At 36.1% G+C, this 22,925-nt stretch overlaps 2 protein-coding genes across 2 annotated transcripts; both read right to left on the bottom strand.

The window, feature by feature from the left end:
- Positions 1-825: 825 nt before the first annotated feature.
- LOC131306626 (uncharacterized) lies at positions 826-4,459 on the bottom strand. The gene is made up of 3 exons (XM_058332989.1): positions 4,105-4,459; positions 3,062-3,329; positions 826-1,507 (listed from the first exon to the last, which is right to left on the bottom strand). The coding sequence occupies exons 1-3, from the start codon at positions 4,210-4,212 to the stop codon at positions 1,155-1,157; spliced, it is 729 nt and encodes a 242-aa protein (XP_058188972.1). The 5' UTR covers positions 4,213-4,459; the 3' UTR covers positions 826-1,154.
- A 12,780-nt stretch (positions 4,460-17,239) lies between these two features.
- LOC131306616 (protein SMALL AUXIN UP-REGULATED RNA 51-like) lies at positions 17,240-18,002 on the bottom strand. Its single transcript, XM_058332975.1, has one exon. It carries the CDS (start codon positions 17,924-17,926, stop codon positions 17,411-17,413), a length of 516 nt encoding a protein of 171 aa, XP_058188958.1. The 5' UTR covers positions 17,927-18,002; the 3' UTR covers positions 17,240-17,410.
- Between the last annotated feature and the right edge of the window lie 4,923 nt (positions 18,003-22,925).

Raw genomic sequence — 22,925 nt, 5'->3', positions numbered from 1 at the left:
GATGGAGAGAGCGGAATTGCAAAATTTTCAAGCAGATTGAAATAAATTAGAATTCTTTGGCGAATAAGAGATTGTGGAGGAGGTTCGAGCATGTGTATGCTCTTGGAGAAATGTCCCTGGAACTACAGAAAATGTGGCTATGGGTATGTAATGGGGTATTCATTTGAGTGTTTTCTCACTTTTCTGCCTTTCCTCATCTTCGTGAGGTGGCGTTCCACTTTTTCTAAAACAAGGTTTTGAAAAAAAGAAGGTAATTTAAATGTCAAAAATCACGTGTTGACGTAAATAATTTTCTTACCAATATAGATCTTGTTTGATACTCCCTCCGTCCCGGTTTGTTTGTCCCCCTTTTGACTTTTTAAGAGTGTTTGACTTCTCAAAAAATTGGTTATAATTTTCAATTCGTAATATTTTTAATATGCAATATGAATTTTGTTTGATAGATCTCAATTAATTTATTATACAAAATCTTCACCAAAAAAAAATATTATAAATTGTAAGATTTAAATATATTTTTGAAAAACATGTATTTCGACAATTAGACAAACAAATTAGAACGGAGGGAGTAGATCTCATTAAGATCTTTTAAACAATGTAAAAAAAATTAAAAAATTATTTTTTATTTTCAATATATTTGAATTTAAAATTACCTTATTTTTGAAAAAAAAAAAGACAAAATTCGTCTCGGCGAGAAATAAAAAAAAATAAAAAATTATGATTGAAACTCATAATATTTTTGAATAAAAACGAAAATAAGCCAAAAAACCAAGAAGAAATGCCTTAATTGCACGGCCACCATTATCCGATCAAAACATACCCAACTACTTCATAAATATATAGCAACGCCATCGCATTTCGAGAAGGAAAACATTGTTGGTACAAGCAACAATTTTCAATCACTCAAAAACACGGAATAATATGGCCACTTCGCTCCTCCAAAATTACTTCCGAATCAAACCTATCAAGCGAATAGCAATCTCGCTCGTCTGGTAGCCACTTTGCACCAAAATTTCGTGCACCTGACCTTCTCACCTAACTCTAATATTACATCTCCAATCTTGCTCTATGCAAGTTGCAGAGATCTCAAAAGTCAAAACAAATAACAACAGATGTACAACGTTGAAGGATATGGTACTCAGAATAGACCTAGTTTGCTATGGATACCACACAATTGGAGTAGAGGTGTTTTGGGGAAGCTGTGGAACCATGCAATGCTGTTGTTGCCACTGATTACTGAAACCATTGGTCATCCCACTTAACTGCCATTCTTTCCCCGGCTCAGCAACGACATTGGTTTCCTCAATATCCATGGTGGCGACTCCCGCATCATCAGACTCCATCAACTCTGCTTCAGGAACTTCTATTCCTTGTGGTGACGGAACCTGTGAAGGAACCCATGGAACAATTGCTAGGCTCTCATTTGCGATTGTGGTGTTAAAACCCTGTCTTTCAGCTTCATCTTCCTTGGATTTCACACCATTGGACTGGGCAGACCAAACCATTTGACCTAAAAGATACAAACAAAACGGTCAGTTTAAAACTTCTGCACAAAATCAAACAAAAGCAACAGAATATATCACTCTATCGGATATATAGAAACAGCAATTCAGAGCCACAGAAGTCATAATTCCAAATCAAGATCCAGTTTCAAGAATATTAACAGCCGAGAATTTAGGAATATCCACGCAAACATTAGAACACGCAACAAATCAAAGATCCAATTTTAAGAAAACAACAATAGACATGAGTTAATTGATTAATTTCCATGAAAACATCAGGATGCACAATAGAAAACCTTGCACATTCGATTCGCTAAACACTCTATCCCCAAAATGCCATCGATCTTTTTGCGACCTTTTCACTACAACTCAAACCAGGTACAGACTTCAAGCCAATTAAAATACAAAGTTGGCCAATGACAAATCCAAGAACCTTGCAAGCGTAAAATGAAGACAGCAAAGAGTGAAAAACCGACAGTTAATTTTCCTTAAGAGGGGAACTAATTCCCCCCCATTGGTTGACTTAGTAGGGGGTAGTAAAGAACTGAAGAGGGAAACCAAATTTATATTGGAATTAACTTGAAGTTTAGATTTGCAAAAACACTCTCAACATACAATAAATGCAACAAATTCTCCTCCATCTCTCTATTATCTTATCTTAACAACCAAATAAGTGAATCCAGAAATCTCTTTTCCCTTCCGTCTCTGCAAAACATACCATAGAGTCCTACATTTCTCCTTCCAAGTGAACATGAAGCTTGCAAACAATTCATGTAAGAGAAGAAGACGGAAACTTGTCAAACCTAAAGTTGACATTCAGATCCATGTTTCCTAGGCGTAAAAAACACAAGGAGAAAACATCTCATTGCACATGTATTAGGTGCTTCTACATGTGGGGAAATTCTACCATTTGATGGGTCAGCTTTGACACGGGATTAGGTTACAACTCACATGGGAGATCATCTCCAGCATTCAAATGCAATAATTGGTGGGGGGATTATATATCCAGTGGACAACAAATCCCATGCTTGATATACAATACCTTGGGGGCCTATTTGTTTCACTGCACTTACAGGGAACATAGGTATCATCCACCCAGGACAATGAACCTATCCGATTAACAGTGAGGAGATTAAGTATTGAATAACCCATGTTCTCCCATGTTTTGTCGAATATAATATCCTATCGATATTGCATCCTAACCTTAAGAGTTCAAATCAAGTGTAGGGCATTCAGTCCCCTAAGATTTATACATCAATAGTCCATTCTAGTGCATTAATACCAACAACAAAGAGGGCCTAGGGATGTCACATACCACTTGTGGAAATCACCAGTTGTTTGGTCATTCAAAAACGGCACAATAGCTTGACTTTAAGCAACAACAGCTAATACAGAAGGCCAGCTATAAAAACGCATTGCTAAGTGTAGCCGTAATCTACTTTTCTTGGTTCCACAATGCAACATGTAAAGATGCTTACCCTAGTCATGAATGTTATAAATTCAATCCACAAGCAGTAACAAAATCAATGCACTGTACCCATTAACCAGAAAGAAGTGCTTACTTTTGATGCCTGAAATGATGTCAGAATTGACTGAGACAGAAAAGTTTGAAGGAGAAAGCAACAAAGGTGTGCTCATAGGCCTGAAAAGCACAAGTGCCCTCTCTTCATTTCCGGGTACAGTAGACGATTCCCCTATTATTGGACAAGAACCTAAACCTCCTGTTTGCTCCATGTAGCTCGGAATATGCTCGTCACCCATTGGTCGTGGATTGAAACCAAACAGAACCTCTGGCTCTTCCTCTTCCATTATTGGCGGCAAATCAGCATCCTGACATATATTCAAGTCAATGTCTTAGTAAGTAAAATTGCTTCTATCTTGTGCAAGTAAATTCAAGCCATTTGACCAGACTACTACAGAAAAATACTAAAAATAAGAGGCATCATTTGTTTGGCAAATATCTCTCAGTCACAATCTGTTGGATTTATTAAAACCTGATTCAGTCTAATTTACACTGCACTGACTACTCCGGATTTTGTACTATCTTCATTCAATATTCCCACCGTCCCAATAGTCCCCTACGAAAAAACGTGCATTTTTCAAATAAAAAATTAAGGAAATCCCTTCATTGCGTCTTGAATTTTATCACACCAAATTAAAGAACTAATCAAAATCTATAATTGGTGCAAAAGAATCTCAAAAAGTAAGCACGTCTTTTTGAAGGGCACTATCAAAAATGGAGATGGAGGGGAGTACATAGCGAAACGATGTACTCAATTACACAGTAGGGAACCACAGAGAAATATGTGTCTTGCGTTCTTTGTTTCCTTTCTTTATTGTTCTTCACGCATAATGCGTTCGTTAGTTTTCTCAACACAATCTTCACACGTATCAACAGCAAATTTCCTAATCAAATAGCTGAAGTCACGACACTACGCAGAGAATACGGCGGGAGGAGAGCGCAGAGAATATATACTTATTAGCTACAAGTCCACGGATTCCTATAGTCAGAAAACACAAAAAGATATAGTACTACGTACATACCGCATGAGAGAGAGAGAGAGAGAGAGAGAGAGAGAGAGAGAGAGAGAGAGAGAGAGAGTACCAGTCTGCGTATTTTTCTGGCGGGAGAGGAGAGGGAAAAGTCGGAGAAGTCGTCGTTGACTTCTTCGAGGTCCTTCCTCTTCATCTTCATCGACGCATACCCTGCCATAGTCCAATAATCTCCCTTGAGCCCTAATTAAAACTCCCCAAATCCCAACTGTGACCACCAATAACCCTCACTCTTCTTGATCAATTCCTCCCTCTCCCTCTCCCTCTCTCTCTCTCTCTCTCTTTGTTTTGTATGGGTAACAGACACTGATAATCTGGCTTTATGTGTCTAGAAAAGTTGTAGAATTTGGTGGAAGAAGGGGAGAGATTGCTCTGGATTCCTCCAGAAGGTGCGGAGAACTGTTCTTGTGCCAACAGGGAGGAGAAAAAGGAGATGGTAAATTGCACTGACCAGCCCTTGTATTTATGAAATATGTATGTGCACTCCTTGTGGTTTGAGAAAATTTACGGACCTCCCCTGATTTAGAAACTACTACTGTATTACCTAAATTCTTCCCCTATATTAAGGGGGTGTTTGGCAGCCTACTTTTTGGCTTTTCATTTTCAATTTTTTGGTTTTTTGATTTTTTGAATTATGGTCAGAATGTATTTTAAATCTAGTAAAGTGTTTGGATGATAGATGCAAAATGCATTTTGCAACATGAGTAGTGTTTGGGAGATATGTAATAAAAATAAATTATGAATTGAATTTTTACCATGTTACCCCTAGAACTATTAGGGCTCATTTACCAGTTAACCTAACAAATTGGCAAACACCCACCTTTTTTTATTTTATTTTGGGAACCAACACCCACCTTTTTGTATTCTGATGATGAGAAAATGGAAAGATCCTCTGCCTCCCACTTTTCAACTCTTGCCCTCTGCTTCCTTTCTTCCATCACCACACAAACACACACTCCGCCCACCACACCGCCCCCCCCCCCCCCGCTCTCTCTCTCTAACGTTAACCCACAACAATAGAGGCAAAACTGTTCTTGGGATACCAATACCCACTGGCTTCAAGTCTTCAAAACTCAGTTGGCTTTTTCCACACCAAATTAGACAGAATTACAGCTTTGGATTCCTCCATACGAATTTGCCAAATCATGGTGTGCAATCGGTTCAAACCTCTCTGCAATTTCCTCTACAATTTGCCAACAAAAAGAATTATGGTGAGGACGTGAAGGAGAATGGGAAGATTTTTCAATTTGTTCAAGCCTCTGCACTTCTCTCTCTCTCTCTCTCTCTCTCTCTCTCTCTTCGTTATTGTGGCGGAAGATGAGGGGTTTTTGGGTATTATCGAAGAATGGAGAGGGTATATTGGTCTTTCTGTGTGGTGGCTGATTGAGAATGGGAAACGGAAAATGGGAAAAGCTCCTAATCCCCTCTTTTTCACTTCTCTTTTCTATCTTTCAAAACAGAGAACTCATTCTCTTGGAATGAATTTTATGATTCTCAGCCAAACACCCAGAATTGGAAAATGGGAAACGAAAAATGGGAAAATGGGCCTCCCAAACACCCCCTAAATTCGGTTAGGAAGCCACAGATGCCATTTATTATTCCCTCTCATATGGCAGTAATGAACCCCACTATACAGACGGGAAACACAGGTCCAATCTGGGTCCTGCACGGATGATCCGAGTCGTTTAATAAATAATTTTTTTTAGAAATGAGTGGGTCCCGCAAGAATCAACTCAATTCAATAGGTGTAGGTAATCAATTCAATCTTTCATTTTTTCATTCAGATTTCCAAGATTCTCATGGGGCCCACTCAATTTTTCTTTTTGAAATTATTGATGTGGGACTTGGAGTGGGCCCCGCGTTCCGTTAGTACTCCGTCGGTTCCCTTCGGATTTCTAGGGAAGGATACCCTCATATCACTCAAATCGTTTTTTATATTAAATAAATAAGTGAAACACTAGCAAGTAGCAATCCCTTTGGCGCTCTGAAATTTTAGAAATCCCCCAAATAAGCCCTGGAAAAGTGGACTCTCTCTCACCCTCTATGTCTCTATCCCCGGTTTCATTATATGGTATGAATATCCTCATAGCCCTCGTGTGTTATTAAAAAATAAAGTGAAACACCATCTCGAGCACTAGCAGCCCCTTTGGATTAAGGTTTTTTGGTGAGAAAAGAAAGAATTGAAAAGGGATTATCACCACTTGTTTGGATAATTGGTGAGATATGACGAGGAAGATGTCTCAATTCAAGGCTTATTTTGTTTCTCACCAAAAATGATGAGGGTTGGTGAAGATCATTCACTCAAAATTTGTTTATCAGCTATCAATAGACAACTATAAACAAAAAATTTATCTTTTAAAGTATAATTGTATTAGAGACGTAAATATTTTTGGTTGGTATAATTACATACATGAATGATCTTCTATACCAACGCTGCAAAATGAACTGTTACAAGTCGATTGGAAACCATTATGAAAGTAGGTATATATAAAATCAATTTTTTTTGTTGCATTTTTTGTACAAAAATAGTTAACGATTGTTAACTGTATTGGTAATTGGACTACATTAAAGTCAAGAATAGTTGAGGGAGTACATGAGTCCTATTGATAGTTGAGGGAATGACTAAAAAAATTTGGTACATTTCAAGGATTAAAGAAATAATTAACCCCACAAAAAAAAAAAAATTTGTTGTAGATTTTCGTTTTTGGTCACAAAAATTATTGTAAATTGACAATGGTGAGGGACCAAAGTGACGCTGTCGTTGTTGAAGCTCAAATCGATCCCAAGTCTCCGGCCAACGCCTTGGCAGTGGCTGGTTGTCGAAGCTTGTTGATCCCGTCTACACGTACTGCCTCATTGCCATTTGCCAGTGGGATTTCTGATATTGCTATATCAGAGAGATTTATTTGTGCAGTTGAAAATCTTGAAAGGAACATTTTCAAAAGAAGCAAAGAAACAAATTGAAGTCCTCAATCGTTTGAGATATTTGAAAAATACGTATCTAAATTAATCATGAAATGCTTATAGAACTCGATCTTTTGATTATATCGGTTACAATTGTTGCAAGAGAAAAAAGAAGAAGAAGAGCTTTTCTAAGTTGAAAATGATCAAATATTATCTTCGAGCAACCATGTCACAAGAAAGATTAAAAATGGATATTGTCAGTGAAAGATTATAAATGGAATATTGTCAGTGTTATATACTGAAAATAACTTAGTGGAACCGTGAAAGAGGTGAATTATACACGTCTGATTGGCACGTTTGCTTTTTATAAATGCAAGAAGAATTGTGTCTTGTGATAATGTGTAATATTTGGACCTCTGTACTTTTTGTCTTCTCAGGTAACGATATGTACTGTAATTCTTTTTTATAATTTTTCTTTTCAAAAATTTGATAATTTATTTATTTTTCTTGAAATTGTCAAGGGCTCTGTTTTGTGGATTTGCCTAGGGCCCAAAAAATTCAGGGCCAGCCCTGGTTCATGTAAGTCAATGCATTTTATAAAATGAGGCTTTTGGAGTAGAATTGTAAAGGAGACATTTTTCCGTCCCTTCAAATGTGATTTCGATTTCGAACGTGAAACTGCGAAAGCAATTGTTTTATTGGTTGTTTGCCATAGCCGTGTGATGTTTCGATACGGGTACGTCAATATTTGGACATGCGTTTGTCGTCTTGTTTTTTGTGTTGTGTGTAGAGATTAAATTTGTATATCCCCGCGTATATATTATAAATATCCTTCTAGCTACAGAGTATTTTATAATATTTTTTCATTACTCTATACTTTATCTACACCAAAAAAAAAAATTCAGGAGGGCAATGACGTGGATTTTTAGTTGATTTTTGAAGTAAATTACAAAGATTCATGTTGACGACACGTGTTTAATATATTATATATATCCTAAAAGATAGACAAAAGTATAGATGCACTTTTTTCTTTCAATTGTTTAAATTTATAAAGAAACCACTCTACCCTTAGTCCTCACAACTTGCATGATGTTTCTCATTAAGAACTTTTACATAAGTTTTCCAGTGTAACTATAAGAATGGAGTGCATTCACAAGATAAAAGAATGTTAGTTTGTAATATTTCTACCTTAATTGGATGATTTTGTTTGTCAAAAAACAAAAAGAAAAATATAAGAGTGTGAAAATTATTTTCAATTTTATTTGAGTTTTCTACTATTTTCTATGATTTGAGCTTGGAATCTAAAACTTTTATGGGAAAGGATGGAGATCAAATTCGATATATGATTCTAGATTGGTTAAATTATCGCAAATCGCTTTACTGAAAACAAATTTTCCATTTGAATTGTGCAAGTAGCCCTTTTTATATTTGGCAAATTACCAATGTAGCATCCAACATTTAGTTTCTCTTTACAATATTTCCTATTTTGACATTGAAGGCTCAAATCCAAAACTTTTTTTTTTGATAGGCGCGCAACAAAATTTTATTGAACTCGACAAATGGTACATCGAGGTAGCAAAATTTCTAGATACAAAGAAGAACTTGAAGCATAGATATGGCCGAAAAAAAAAAGAAAAAAAAAAGTAAAGTAAATCCAACAAGAAATTAAATGAAGCAGATAAACACATGTAAAACAAGAAAGTATCTCCCCTGCATATAAAACACTAGCATGTTCCATAACCAGTGATCAACGCCAGTTTAGCAGGATCACATTCCAATTGCAGCTTGCACTAGAAACTTCAGAGAGAACAAAACTAGTTGAGAGCATTAAAATCCAAAAATTACGGCTGAGAGAAGTTTAACATTAACAAACACTCATATTCTTAGGTAGAATTTCTTGCGCAAGGCCTGCATGTTGACGGAAATACCCGATCAAATGGCTTCAGATATCAGGTTGTGTGAGTAATTAGAAGACAAATCTGTTCCAATCATATTAAGTTACCCCTCTAATTGTCCAAAAGTCGTCGATTAGTTATAAGTAAACCCTCAGCAACAAGTCTTCTTGTGTCGAATATATAAAAGAAATTTTAATATGTTTCTGTGAATAAAGATAGATAAAAAAGAAAGAAAGAGAATAGGAGACTAACTCAAACTTTGTTCTTAGCGTTGCCTTTTATCCCATGAATGGGAAGGACTTAGAGGCAGGAGCCCTCTCTACACAGCCCGAAACACTTAACATATTGGAAATGATCGAGGCAGGAGCCCTCTCTACACAGCCCGAAACACTTAACATATTGGAAATGATCGGAAATGTTGAATAAGAGAATTTGAATAGTTCTCTTTTTCCTGTCGGTAGCAATTGTCTAGCAACTCCTGGTGCAAGAATGACTGGATCTTCTCCATAGGTAATCTGGTGTCCGACTGCAACCGATTCGGCGATTATCGTGGCCCCATCACATGTCTATGGATTATCGGTTGTTTAAGAGAGATAGAAGCTTTATGTCTCTGTTTATGTTATTGTAGAGGAAAGGCAGAGGTCAAATTGATTTTTTGAAGTACTGGATCATTAATTTTGGTTGAGAACCATAACACTTCTAATGTTCACGCAGTCAAATTGATTTATACCCGAAAAGGCGAAAACACTTCAAACTTATCCCAAGGAAAAAGGAAAGATAATTCTAAAATATGGTACAAACCCATATACCACTAGAACAAGCAAGACAATTCTATAATATGGTACTCCCTCCGTCCCTAAATAAATGTTCAGACCGAAAATTTAGGCTTTTAAAAACATGCATTTTTTTGGTTCAAAAAATTTGAAAAAATACCTTCGAGGTGAAGGTATTTTTTTCAAATTTTTTGGAACAAAAAAAATGGATCTATTTTAAGGCTTACGTTTGCAGGCCAGACATTTAATTAAGGGCGGAGGGAGTAGAAAAAATATCCTAGATGTTAATTTCTTAAGATTGTTCAGCAGAGCTTATCTTGATCTTTGGATCAAGTCAACCATAAGGAGATGGAAGGCGTACGTTATAAGGGTATAAATGGTTCTCGTTTAGGAGCATCAACTAGTGAGTGGCAAACCGTATACATATATAATTACAAAGTAAAATCAAGTGTGAAGGTTGATGTGTTTCTTAGGATGCGTTTGATAATTTTTTCAATTTTTTTTTTAAGAAACTAGAAGTAGAAACATGTTTATGTTTTCATAAAAACAAAAACAAGAAACATGTTTGGTAAAATTTGTGTTTCTCAAAAAAAAAAAAAAAAACTAGGGAAAACACTTTTTTGTAGCTTCCATAGTTTACAAGAACTCTTAAAAACTTTATGAAAAACAAAAAAAGTAGAAGAAACTTGTTACCAAACAAGTTTCCTTCGTTAGTTTTCAAAAAAGTAAAACCAAAAACCAAAAATTGAAAACAAAAAACTGAAAATAAAAATGTTACCAAATGCCCCCTAAGTATTTGAGAATTTGAAATCAATAACTCGCAGAGCTTGGTGAGGTAAATTCAATCTGAAATTAAAGGTTATTTCTGAGACATACCGGAGCCTCTTATGCATGAAGTTTAGAAATTTTTTTTACTGAAGATAGAATATGGATAAACCCCAACAATTATTTATAATGCCCTCTCACATGATGTGGGCTCCATGTATGTGTAGGTCCCAAATCATATGAGATAGACGTTACAAATAATTGTTGCATTAAAATTTTTCTCATAACATGCATGATGATGAACTATAATCCAAAGTTCCAACCATATATATATGCATCAATCTATAGCTACTTAAAAAAAAAAAAAAAGATATCCCGAAAAAAGCTGTCTTAAAAAGTTGGATCTAGAAGCCTTATTTGAGGATAAAAAAAGAAGCCTTATTTGCCGCTTTCTTCATTCTTATGATCCATTCTACATCAATGATATTAAAACTCAACACGAATGGATGCTGGTATGAATTAATTCAACGAAAAAACAGGCTTTGGAGGACTATTTCGGGACTGTACGAGTGCATAGATTATGGGATACTAGGGCAAACTATCAAGTACATCCAGCCTTGAGTCGGAGTTGTGGGCCTTGTGGCATATTTACAGAGGTTGATCTCCCCATAATTTTGGAATAAGGAATTCACCATGTCACGATTGACTTGGACTCGCTCGTAGCTGTGAGACTCCAAAATGGAGACCCAACCATGCAACATCAACATGCAGTTAGGGGTGTAAACGAGCTGAATTGGGCCAAACCCTGTTAGATTTGGGATCAATTTGTTTAAGTATAAGTCAGGCTTGATTCGAGCCAGGACAAGTGAGCTCGCACTCGGCTTATAACCGGCCAGGGCTTGTTAAACTCAAACTGAGCCAAACTTTTTTGGTTCAAATTCAGTTCGTCAATAATTTTTTTCAAAAAATCTGGGCTCAGCTTAGTAGGTGTAACGATCATGATTTTCAGTAAATAAAAATTTTGTTAAATATTTAAATTTTATTTTAATTACTTGGTGTTACTTTTAAAAGTCCGTTTTAATTTCTAATAATCCGTCATAATTAGATTTAAGTCCTTAAAAATATTTTTCTTGACTAAGAGTCCTACGTGGCAATTAGAGTTAGCTCCCAACCGATTAGTTGGAGGAACCGGACCACCGATTCACCTAGTTACATTATCCTAACCCTAATTGGACCTTTTAGACCATCTTTGAGCCTTATAAACCCCTCCAAACCCTAATTGAACCCTTAGACCTTTAGGGGTAATCATTATACCCCATGAATGGTCATTCAAGCCCATACCTATCAACTTTATTTCTTTACCCCTTAGTCCATAATTGTTAGGGGAATTTTTATCCCTTGTTTAATAGACTTTTGACTTGCCAATAAGCATGACAAGACAAGTCATACAAAGGGAGTCATCATTTTGCTTCCAAAAGAAACAAGACTAGCCATGTCATGCATGCAAACCTAGTTTTTAGCCATAAGCCTATTCCTATTTGCCAACTCATTTCTAGTCAATTTCTAGCATAGAATCCTAGCCTTTAATCATTCTAAACCTAGCTTTCATTACCCTAGATTTTGACTACAAACCTAGACTATGATTGACCATACATGGAGGGCTATACTTTAGCCTAATCAAACCTACCCTAAACTTGTAAGACCTAGGCTATGATCACCTAGATTACCTAAAAAGCCTAAGATCCTAGTTAGATATAGCCTTAAGCCTAAAAAGATTGGATTTGACAAGTCATGGAAGACTTTCAATCATGATTTGCCTTTTTAACCATTGGACAATATTTGCTAGGGAAAATTTTATTCATTGGGTAATAGAAGTTAGTTTGGCTATAAATAGCACCCCCCACACACCATTCAACTCACACCTTCACCTAGCAACTTCTCTCTCTAAGAAAGTCTTGTATTTTTTGCTTTGTTCTTGCTTATTCTTGTTGTTCTTGAAGTTCTTTCCAAGTTCTTCAAGAAACTCATCCGAAAACACCTTTTTGATCCATAAAGTTTAGTAGTTTTAGTCACAAAGTAGTTTCGAGAGAAACCTTTCTCTTTCGAAGCTACCGGAAGCCAACCGTAGGAAATTACTCCGCCCGACGTACTTTTCTCTCCGTAGTCGTCACTACCGCCAAAAAGAAAGGTAGGATATTCTTACCCCTATCTCTAAGTATAAGTAGGATATTCTTACTCCTATCTCTAAGTATAAGTAGGACCCCTTGTTCACTAACTCTACGTATAGTATAGAACCGTATCTTGAAAAAATAGAATGTCCTTAGTTCAAAGTATGAATATCCTTAAGTTGTTTCTTTAAAGTAGATACGGTTATCTTTCGTTTATATTGCTTGAAATGCATGATAATTAACAAACTACTTTTTCGCTAATGGAAGTGTAAGCATGTTGGAATACTCGACTGTTAACTCCGAATAAACATATATTGTTTAGAATTTCTCAAAAAGTAAGATAGAACGAATCTCGAAAGATATGATTTTTACGCTTGACTTGAAGTATTCATATTTTGATCTTTGAATGATTTCAAGCATGATTAGTAATATTGAGTTGAATGATCTTGCTAGTTTAGTTTCAAGCTTTCCATGAATGATTCGTGCTTGTGAAAAGTCCTACCGCGGAGTCTATGCATGATAACGTGACACGGAAATCGAGAAAGTAGAAACATGACACCTAGGGTGTGGTTAACGAAAAGGCGTGTTTTGAAAATGTGAAATGTTTTTGGAAATCACAATGTGGCCTGATGTGGTAGCCCATTGTGTGATGTGTGTTTTGTGTGTGTTCCAATGAGAATTCGGGATAGCAGAACCATTGTGAGGTTGTGTGCGTTCCCATGGGAGACCGGAACTGCGGAACCATGGTGAGATATGGCTTGGTTATCCGCGGAGAGGAGCCAATGCAATGTGTGCCAATGGGAACCCGGTGCGGTGGAACCATTGTGAGGATACTCGGAAACCCGGAACGGCGAAACCGAGGTTGGGTGTGTTAAAAATGGTTTTTGAAATGATGAATATGACATGAGGAAATCGAGACACGGTTTACGAGATGTCGCGTAGGAGAAACTCAGAAAATCACGGACACCAACGATAGGTTGAATAGCGAATGTGGATGTGTTATTGTTATTGTTTGTTGTATATGATTTATTGTTTGTAAGTTATGGGTTAGCGGGTATAGGATTGTTCTGCTGAGCTTTCGTAGCTCATGGTGTTACCTTTGGTGACCCTGACATATTATATCGGTGGCGACGCTGGTATAATGTGTCAGACCTTGTAAATGACCAAGATGAACAGTACACCTTGGAGGCTTTTGGAGCTGAGGAGCTGGCTAGGATGGAGGAGCAAGTGGAGCTGTAGTTAGGAACCCTAGAACCCCCTTCGTTTGTGTAAATATTGAACTCTTGTGAGAGTTTTGTTGTAATAGCGAGCCAGACTCCATTTATTTTGAAATGAAAATGTCTATTTAACGTACCAAAATTCGGGGTGTTATAGTAGGGCTTGTTAAACTCAAACTAGCCGAATTGAGCCCAATTTAGGCTCGAATTCAGTTCGTCAGTACATTTTTTCAAGTACCACATATATGACAAAAAAAAAAAAAACACCAAGATCATGACCAAGATTATCATATGTGATTCTATAAACTGGTCGTATAGTATCATATTAGTTGGGGGAAAAAGAATTGATAAGTCATGTATACGGTATATACCCCTAAATTTTTTTTTTTATTTATCAATACGCCCCAAAAGTATTATATATTAATTGTACATTTTAATTCCAGGTTCATGAGCCTAACCGAGCCAAATACTATTAGGTTCAAGTTCGGCTCATTTATTGATTGTGCCTAAATTATTCAATCTTATCATGCGGTTTAATTTGATTGGCCATATTTCATAATCATAAATAAAACTACATCACTTTCACACGCAATACCATATATGTGATTGGACCGTTCATGTAATTTTGACTTTTGACCGACCGACGCTTGGCAGTTGTGGTGGGCTTAACCGTGACGGGCCGTGGTGGAAGCCCACAAAAGGGAAGCAGGTGTAGTCGACATGCTCACCCAGTTGGCCCCGTGTGTGTCGTTTGGGCTGGAGGCCCAGCGAGGTGGTAGAGCCGCCGAGGGGAGGCGGGCCGGAGTCTTCGCCGGTTTATGACCCGGTTTGTTGACCCATGGACCGAACCTTCGGGTCAGAGTCGGGTCTGTCGGGCCGGTTTTGGCCAGGCTGTCTCCACGTGGAGATTCCTCTTGCTTCCGGAGGAGCCCGGAATGTCTTGGAAGAGAGGCGGTTACATTTGACGTCACAGGCATGTGCCGTGCGTCACACTTGCTCTTGGCTTGGGGAGCAAGTACAGTGTGGCCTAAATAAGTGGAGGGATAAACCCTAGAGAAGGTACGCAACATTATCACTCTAAAAGTAATCTCTCTCTCCTGTATTCTAACTTGCTCATCGGAGGGGTGAAGACGGTTGGCCGCCTCACGCCTTGGTGTAGGTTCGCTGTGCAACAAGGGAGGGGCAATCTAGAGAAGCTGTGAAGAGAAGTCACCACTCACAGTAGTATCTCATTGTTGTGCCATATTTGCTAGGTCCCGCAATACGAGGTGATTTACGATAGGCCAAAAATTTGCATGCCTACAATATGTCCAAAATGATTCGTGCTTATCTATTTGCCACAATTTTTTCTTTTTGAATATTAGTAGGTTTATGTGTCCGATTAATCTTGCTTGGCTAAAAATGTAAAATTTCTGTATGAACAGTTGTAAAACCTTTCGTCTAATTGCTCTATTTCTACATTGTCAATTCTCTTGGGTTGTTTTTGGTCATTTATTTTGGAGCGGTGGCATGTGAAGTGGGTGGCCCGTCATCATTGACGGGTCTTTCTACCTGGTGGTTTGATAATAGATTTGGTAATTTGGAGAAATACATTTGGGAAGCAACTTTCTTTGCTACACTATGTTCTTATGGTTAGATAGGAATGACTATGTATTCAACAACGCCACAACGGGAGTGGGGAAAGTTGGGGAGCTTATCAAAACCAGATTTACAATGTGGATGAAGTCAAAATTTGACATTAAGGTTTATATGGTGGAGGACTTTAAGGAATATCTTGATGGAATCCGAAAGGTGAAATTGTAATTTATGTTTAGGTGTGTTTACAACTAACTTTCTGTGGGATATTTGTTTTATTTTCTTTTCAATCGAGCAAGTTTCTATACTTATCTTGTTTCTCCCTCGATGTACCCCTTTCGAATTTATAAAAGTTTCATTTGCTGAGAAAAAAAAAGGGCTTGTAGAGTTTAGGTAAATTCTTAAACATGTGGTTAAAAATTCCTAAAGTCACTTAGTGTACCATATAAAATTTAGTTGTGAAGTATTATCCTCTCCATACCGTTTTTTACTTTCTTTTTCCAATTAATAAGATTAAAAGATAGCTATAGAAACCACGTAAAACTACTGACATTTTTGTAGTAAGGTTGTGTTTATGTATCAATGTATGTGCAAGGTATAAAGAAAACTTATCACGAAAGTGTCAAAAAAAGCAATCAGTAGTTGAGATTCACTTTGATAATTGGGTCCCACACATCAAAGTGAATCTCAACCACTCGTTGCTCTTTTCGAGATACTTTCAAGGTAAATTTCTTTATTCCTAGCATTAATGATGTATGGAATGGGAAAACAACTTTTAATAAAGACAAATTGGAGTAATTATTCAATGGTTTTGGGGCCCGCTACGTAGTGCCTCACAATTTTTATTCATTACATATTTACGTAAGGTTTATACACTTAATACTAAGCCCCACAATAACATGCAGTTGAATAAAGATGATGAGACACCAGATGTTCTCAAACCACCAAATAACGTTTTGTGCAATATTATGCATGAACATACGCACGAAAAACATGTCCCAAAAGAATTTTAAAATAGTAAGTCTGTTTACACAGATAATAATATTGCATAGATTGGGCACAAATTTTGTTATGAGGTCCATCACGGGTTCCACACAAACGATTCAAAATATTCATTAAATATAAAATATTTTTTCAAGGACATTCGCAAAAAATTAGCTCAATCCGATATTTATAGATATTTGATCTAATCATCTAACTTTTCATGATCCAAAAATTTAAAAGAAAAGTTAGATGATTAGATCGAGCACCTATAGGTATCGGATTGAAGGGATTTTTTGCGAAGACCCATGAAAAAATATTTTATATTTAATGAGCGGTTCGGATTGTACGAGACCAGTGATGAATTCCACAATAAAATATGTGCACTATTGCGTTGATCTTAAAAGTAGGATCTAGAAGCCAATTCGTTGCCAAATTCTTCATCTTTATCCATTCTTCTACTTCGACGATAATCGGAAGCTTAACTAATTTGAGCAAAAAGACACACATAAAAAAAAACATATACTGAATAAAAAAAATTCATTTCATCAATTTGGAAAAAATTATCATCATTATCACCATTAACGTTGGAACGAGTACATTAATAGGCAGATCAAAAAAAAAAAAAATACATTAATTGCGTTCCCCAAATCTCCTAAAACAAACGATTAACATCGGAAAAAAAATCAACTACATCTCATTGAAATGAAACCCATCAACTCACAATTAGTTAGAGCTTTTTGGCAATTAGTTAGAGCTTTTTGGCATGGAGATTTCAATTTTCAAGCTTGATTGAAACCCAAAAAAAAAAAAAAACTCTCACCGGAGTGAACTAAAAATTGCCTTGCCAGTAACCACCACCCTATCAAAATCCCGAATCCAAACCGAGTATGTATTCAGCATTCCCGAGGAGTCACGTGTCTTAGGTATATCAACCATCACGCATTGAACGTTTAGACGTCAATGTGTGTTGATGAAGAAAACTGAGACGCCGCGATGATATCCGTAAGAGCATTGAATAATTTTTCAACCCTAACCCTAGACCAGAGCCAAGCACAAATAATGTCAGTCTCAGAGTTCTCAACCCTTGGTTTTCTGCAACAACGGCCTGAACCCATATCCACAACTATTCTCTCTTTCCTTGCAAGAACTAAAACCCACGTCGGAAAACATCTCCACGAAATCGTCGAGCCCGAAAACGCCGTACCTCTGCTCGTCTCTCTCCAGAAGCTCCACCACTCCCGCGAAGAACTCGGCCTCGCATGGCAGGACAAGGCCGCCGTTGGTCTGGAACCCGAACTCCTCCTCGGCCCGGTCGAGGAGGGAGAGAAAGACGGGGAGGTTGAGGTACCGGGTGGGGATCACGAAGCGGCGCCGTTCGGGGCCCGCGTAGACGGCGAGGCGGCCGGGAGGGGTGACCCGGCCACGGCGGCCGGGTCCGGTTGAGTCGGAGTCGTAGTCGAAGCGGTCCGAGCGGGAGGAGGAGGGGGAGAGGGAGGAGAGGCGGTCGAGGCTCGCGTGCTTCCATCGTTGCATTACCTGTTTTAGTCTCACGATTTGGCTGATTTTGTTGACGTTTTTTGTGGCGGAGGCCATTGGAGATGATGAGAGAGAGAGGGAGAGAGAGAGTTTCAGCGGAAGTTAAAATAGACTTCCTATGTGGGTTGGAGAGAGAGAGAGTCTGGGGCGCCTGGAAGTACAGTACGATTCCATTAAGGAAAAGGCTGTGTTTGGATACCCTGATTTTTGTGTTGAAATGAAATATACTTGTTCAGTTGTCCTCTGGCACGAGCACGAAAAAATCAATAAATTAGAATTATATAAAAGAAAATTTTAAAATCAGTCTAATGGGTTGACGATAGTAGGTGTGTGAATGTGCATTAAAATATATAAAAAATGCACAAAAATACGTGTTTTTCTTGTCTTTTAGTGTGTTTATCGTCAGCTCAGTGGGCTGACAATAGCAAAACCGTTATATAAAAACACTTACACATATTCTATTCTGTTTTGACCAAAAAAAACACTTTATACACACATCCACAATAATAAGGGTGGATGTGAGGCCCACTCTTATTGTGAGTGTGTGCGTGTAAATGTTTGTATGTTTACGTGTGATTATAACATTATTTTTTAATGCAAATTATTTGTAACGCTCTCTCATATAATGTGGGCCCCAAGTCCCATTATAATGTTATTCTGATATGGGATGAGACCCACACATTCATGGGACTCAGGACACAATTAAGTGATTTACACGAGTTTTTCATAAAAAAAATATAAATTTACATATTTCAATTATTACTATTCACAATGATATTAAAGATTAAAGAAACAAAACATTTGAATTCCCACAAATAAATTATTTCATGAAGGTTAAGAATTTGGGATTAACGTGCTTTTCATATGCTCTATTTATGTTTAAAATTATCAATCGGCTGTAGTTCAGATGACAATACTTCCTTAACCCTTCCAAGTGATCGAGATGTCTTGGGTTCAAGCTTCGATATAGGCGACATAGTATTTGTGGTTTATAACCCACGTTCCTGTCCTGTTTCCCTAGATATAGAATAATGTAAGATCTTTCTACATTGAAAAGAAAATTATGTTCAAAACTTCAAATGACTTTAGAAACTTCAATTCGACTCAATAGTAAAGACTTAAAGTAATAATTTCCATATATATCCCAACATAAGTTTTCTTTGACTGAAAGATGATATTTATTGTAAATAACCTGAAGTGCCAAGTTATAATTAAAAATGTTTTTATTTAACTTAATATCGTGAGGACCAAGTACGTTGTTCTAAGTTCATGAAATTAACCTGTTACACATTGTTGAATCTAATATTTTCCCAATCCAAGATTCACTAATTAAATCTCATAAGAAGAATGTCAGAATTTAATTTCATAGTACCATATAGTAGGAGTAATTCTTTTTCTTATTTTCATATACCATTTTATGTTTTTTGTTTCCTGAAAAAATCGACGGTCCCAAATCTTGCTGTAATATTTTTCTATTAGTCTATACTTTATCTACACCAAAAAAATTTCAAGGGGGCAATGACATGGATTTTTGAAGGAAATTACAAATAATTCATGTTGGCGACATGTGTTTAATATATCCTAAAAGATAGACAAAAGTATAGATGCGCTATTTTTTTTCGATTGTTAAAATTTATATAAAAACCACTCTTCACCATTTGTTGTTCCCAATTAGAATTTTATTATAGTGTACTCAATTTTTTTCTATGATTTGAGCTTGGAATCTAAAACTTTTATGGGGAAGGATGGAGATCAAATTCCTACTTGGCTTCTTCATTATTGCATTTTCGGTTTCTCATTTTTGCATTTTGATTGTTTGGCCCCCTAATTCTAGAACTCATTCTACCAGAACTCATTCACTGATTTTGCTTTAGAGCCCAGAAGTCAAAATGAGGTATAGAGGTCCTTTTTGCATTTTTGAGTTTTACCATTTTATGTTCAATTACCAAAATACCCTTACTCTTTTTAGGTATTTACCATTTTTATGTATTCTCTGTGTTTGTTTTTTATGCTTCAGTTGGCACTTGTCATTTTTGTTATGAGCTTAGTGAATTGTTTAATTAACTTAATGATTTTTTATTTCAAACTTTACTTACATGGTAATATTTATTTATTCTAAACTACCAAATAAAAAAATCAAGACGCGAAGTTATGGGATATTTCTTAAGTGCAATACCCCAAAAAATTATTCCCCTAAAAATACATCAACATAAATTTAATCAAATGAAAAAATATTATTCATACATCTTTTAACACAATAATAAAGACCAAGGGCAACATGGTAAAAAATCAACTCATAATTCATTCTCATCATTTATTTACCAAACTCTACTCTTGTTATAAAATGCATTCTGCACATATCATCCAAACACTCCTACTAGATTCAAAATACATTCTGACCATAATCCAAAAAGCCAAAAAGTCAAAAAGCTGAAAATGAAAAACCAAAAAGTAGGCTCCCAAACACCCCCTTAGATTAGATATATGATTCTAGATTTGTTAAATTATCGCAAATCACTTTACTAAAGAACAATTTTTCTTTTTAAATTGTGCAAGTAGCCCTTTTTATATTTGGCAAATTTCCAATATTCACCACTTGTTGTTCCTAATAAGAATTTTATTATAGTGTTCAGTTTTTTTCTATGTGATTTGAGCTTGGAATCTAAAACTTTTATGGGGAAGGATGGAGATCAAATTCCTACTTAGATTAGATATATGATTCTAGATTGGTTAAATTATCGCAAATCACTTTATTAAAGAACAAAAAAATTTCTTTTTAAATTTCGCAAGTAGCAGCCCTTTTTATATTTGGCAAATTACCAATATTGCATCCAATATTTAGTTTTTCTTTACAATATTTCTTATTTTGACACCGAAGGTTAAAATCCAAAACTTATGGCTGAGAGAAGTTTAACATTAACAAACACTCCTATTTTTGGGTAGAATTTCTCGTCCAAGGCCTGCCTGTTCACAGAGATAACCAATCAAATGGCCTTTTGGTCTTGGGACCCTGTGACTTATTCGGCTTCTGAGATCGTGAGTAAATCATGAGAGCCAAAATTACTCAACAAGTCCAAAAAGTGGATAATTCGGATATGATTGTCGAATCCAAGGTGGGACTAACTTGATCACAACATATGCTATTTGGGCCAAGGGCACGCGAAGCAATTAATGATTTGCACTCGAGGGAGACCAATTTCATAAGATGATACTTAAAAAAATTAACTTTATATATATATATATTTTTTTGCTCGGCAAATTAACTTTATATATTCTATGAATGTTTTAACAAATTGAAGAATAAAATCTCGAAATATTGGTGCTACTATCTATATTATAAAATAGAGCGGTTTATGTTGAAAATATCTAGACATATAAACTAAAACAACCTCTATAGCCGTTAGATTCCTTCCTGTTAAATTTATCTCTCTCGATCCTCTCGCTATTTTAGACAATGTATCTCTATGTAAATGTTGTCTTTCATAATCAAATAGGAAAATATCTCAAAATGATAATTGACGCTTTGTGGAGATTACGTTTATCACATATAGAAGTCGGATAAAATAAATAATTTATTTAAGTTGAGACTATGTCACATTCTTGATTCTTGATACGGGCATCCACTAGTGCTTTAATGATACATGGTATCAACCCGGAAAAATTTATTGTGTTCTTTTTCCTCATTAACTATAAAATAAAGAAGGGGAATGATTTTCACACTCTTTTTTTATTTATTTTATAAATATGCACTCTATTTTTGTCTTTAAAAATAAATTACGCATAAAAGTTGCACTAAAAGACAATGACAATAGTGCATTAATTCATAGAAAAAGGGGTATGAAAATCATTTCCCAAGAAAGAATTAACTATCTTTTAAATTTCCTCATTATCTATTGAATGACTTGGGATGTGTTTTATCAATACATACTCATAATTAATGAGGTAAAACATTAATTTCTTGTATATAATTGGAAATTTAGTGATTGCCCATAATATTGGTATTTGGATTAGGGACATACAAAAAATAAATAGACGTAATTGGGAACAAAGGAAGTACATTAAAAGTAATTAATTGACATTTCACCGTTTTCACTAGATAAAAAAAGGGGAAGACAAATGAACTGAATAAGTTTCACCTGAAATATTTTTGGTCTCGTGTCTTTCTTTTTTTTTTTTCAGTATTTTTAACTTTTATAATTTTTTGTTTGGCTTTTTGTTGTAATTTTTGAAATCAATATTTTTGGTCTCGTGTCTTTCATCTCTTTTTCTTTATCCAGCAACGGTTGGTAAAGATCTTTTTGATATAGATAGTCCTCTATCTGCAACTTCCAAAAAGCAAAGTCCGAACCATCGAACTTATCGATCTTAGATTTTTCTTCTTCTGAACCCGTAACTCCCACTGAAAAAACCGTCCCGGCCCTCAATTAATCCTTTTTGTAAAGCTCAAAATATCTGTTCTTCACACAGCCCAACATCTTCAACGATCGGATTCCTTCACATTGTCATCATAAAGTATGGTAGTCATGTAAAACAATCAAGTCAATCGGATACCCGGTGAGTAATATCTAATTGAAGTACATTTATTGGAAATTAACAAAATAAGTTAGGCACACTAGATAACAACTTAAAGAACACAATTTTCCAATCTAAATGTGCTCCAATCGGATACTACTATTATTTTGTATTCGATTGACTTGATTTTTAACATGACTCACATGCTCAACGAGCTCTACCACGTGAACAAATTAGATCATTGGAATTAGCCCGAAATGAGGACGGAGCCGGCCAGGTTGCACGGATGTCACATATGTTAGAACAACAACTTTGATGGTTGGTGAAGTGTTAACGTCCTCCAGAATTTATTAAGGCTCTGTTTGGGAACTTGAGAAAGAAGTGGAAACGAAGAGGAAATCTTAAAAATTTTCCCTCCCTTGTTTGGTTCTTAGTAAAAAAGAGTAGAGAAAATTTCAAATTTCAATTCAACTATTTTTTTTCTTCTCGATTTCTTCAAATTTTTTCTCTCATTTTCTCCTTAATTATTCTCTCTCCTTGTCCC

Source organism: Rhododendron vialii, chromosome 1a (assembly GCF_030253575.1).
Source record: "Rhododendron vialii isolate Sample 1 chromosome 1a, ASM3025357v1".
Classification (NCBI taxonomy): Eukaryota; Viridiplantae; Streptophyta; class Magnoliopsida; order Ericales; family Ericaceae; genus Rhododendron; species Rhododendron vialii.
Note: the sequence above shows the minus strand (reverse complement) of the source record. Positions and strands in the feature narration are given on the sequence as shown.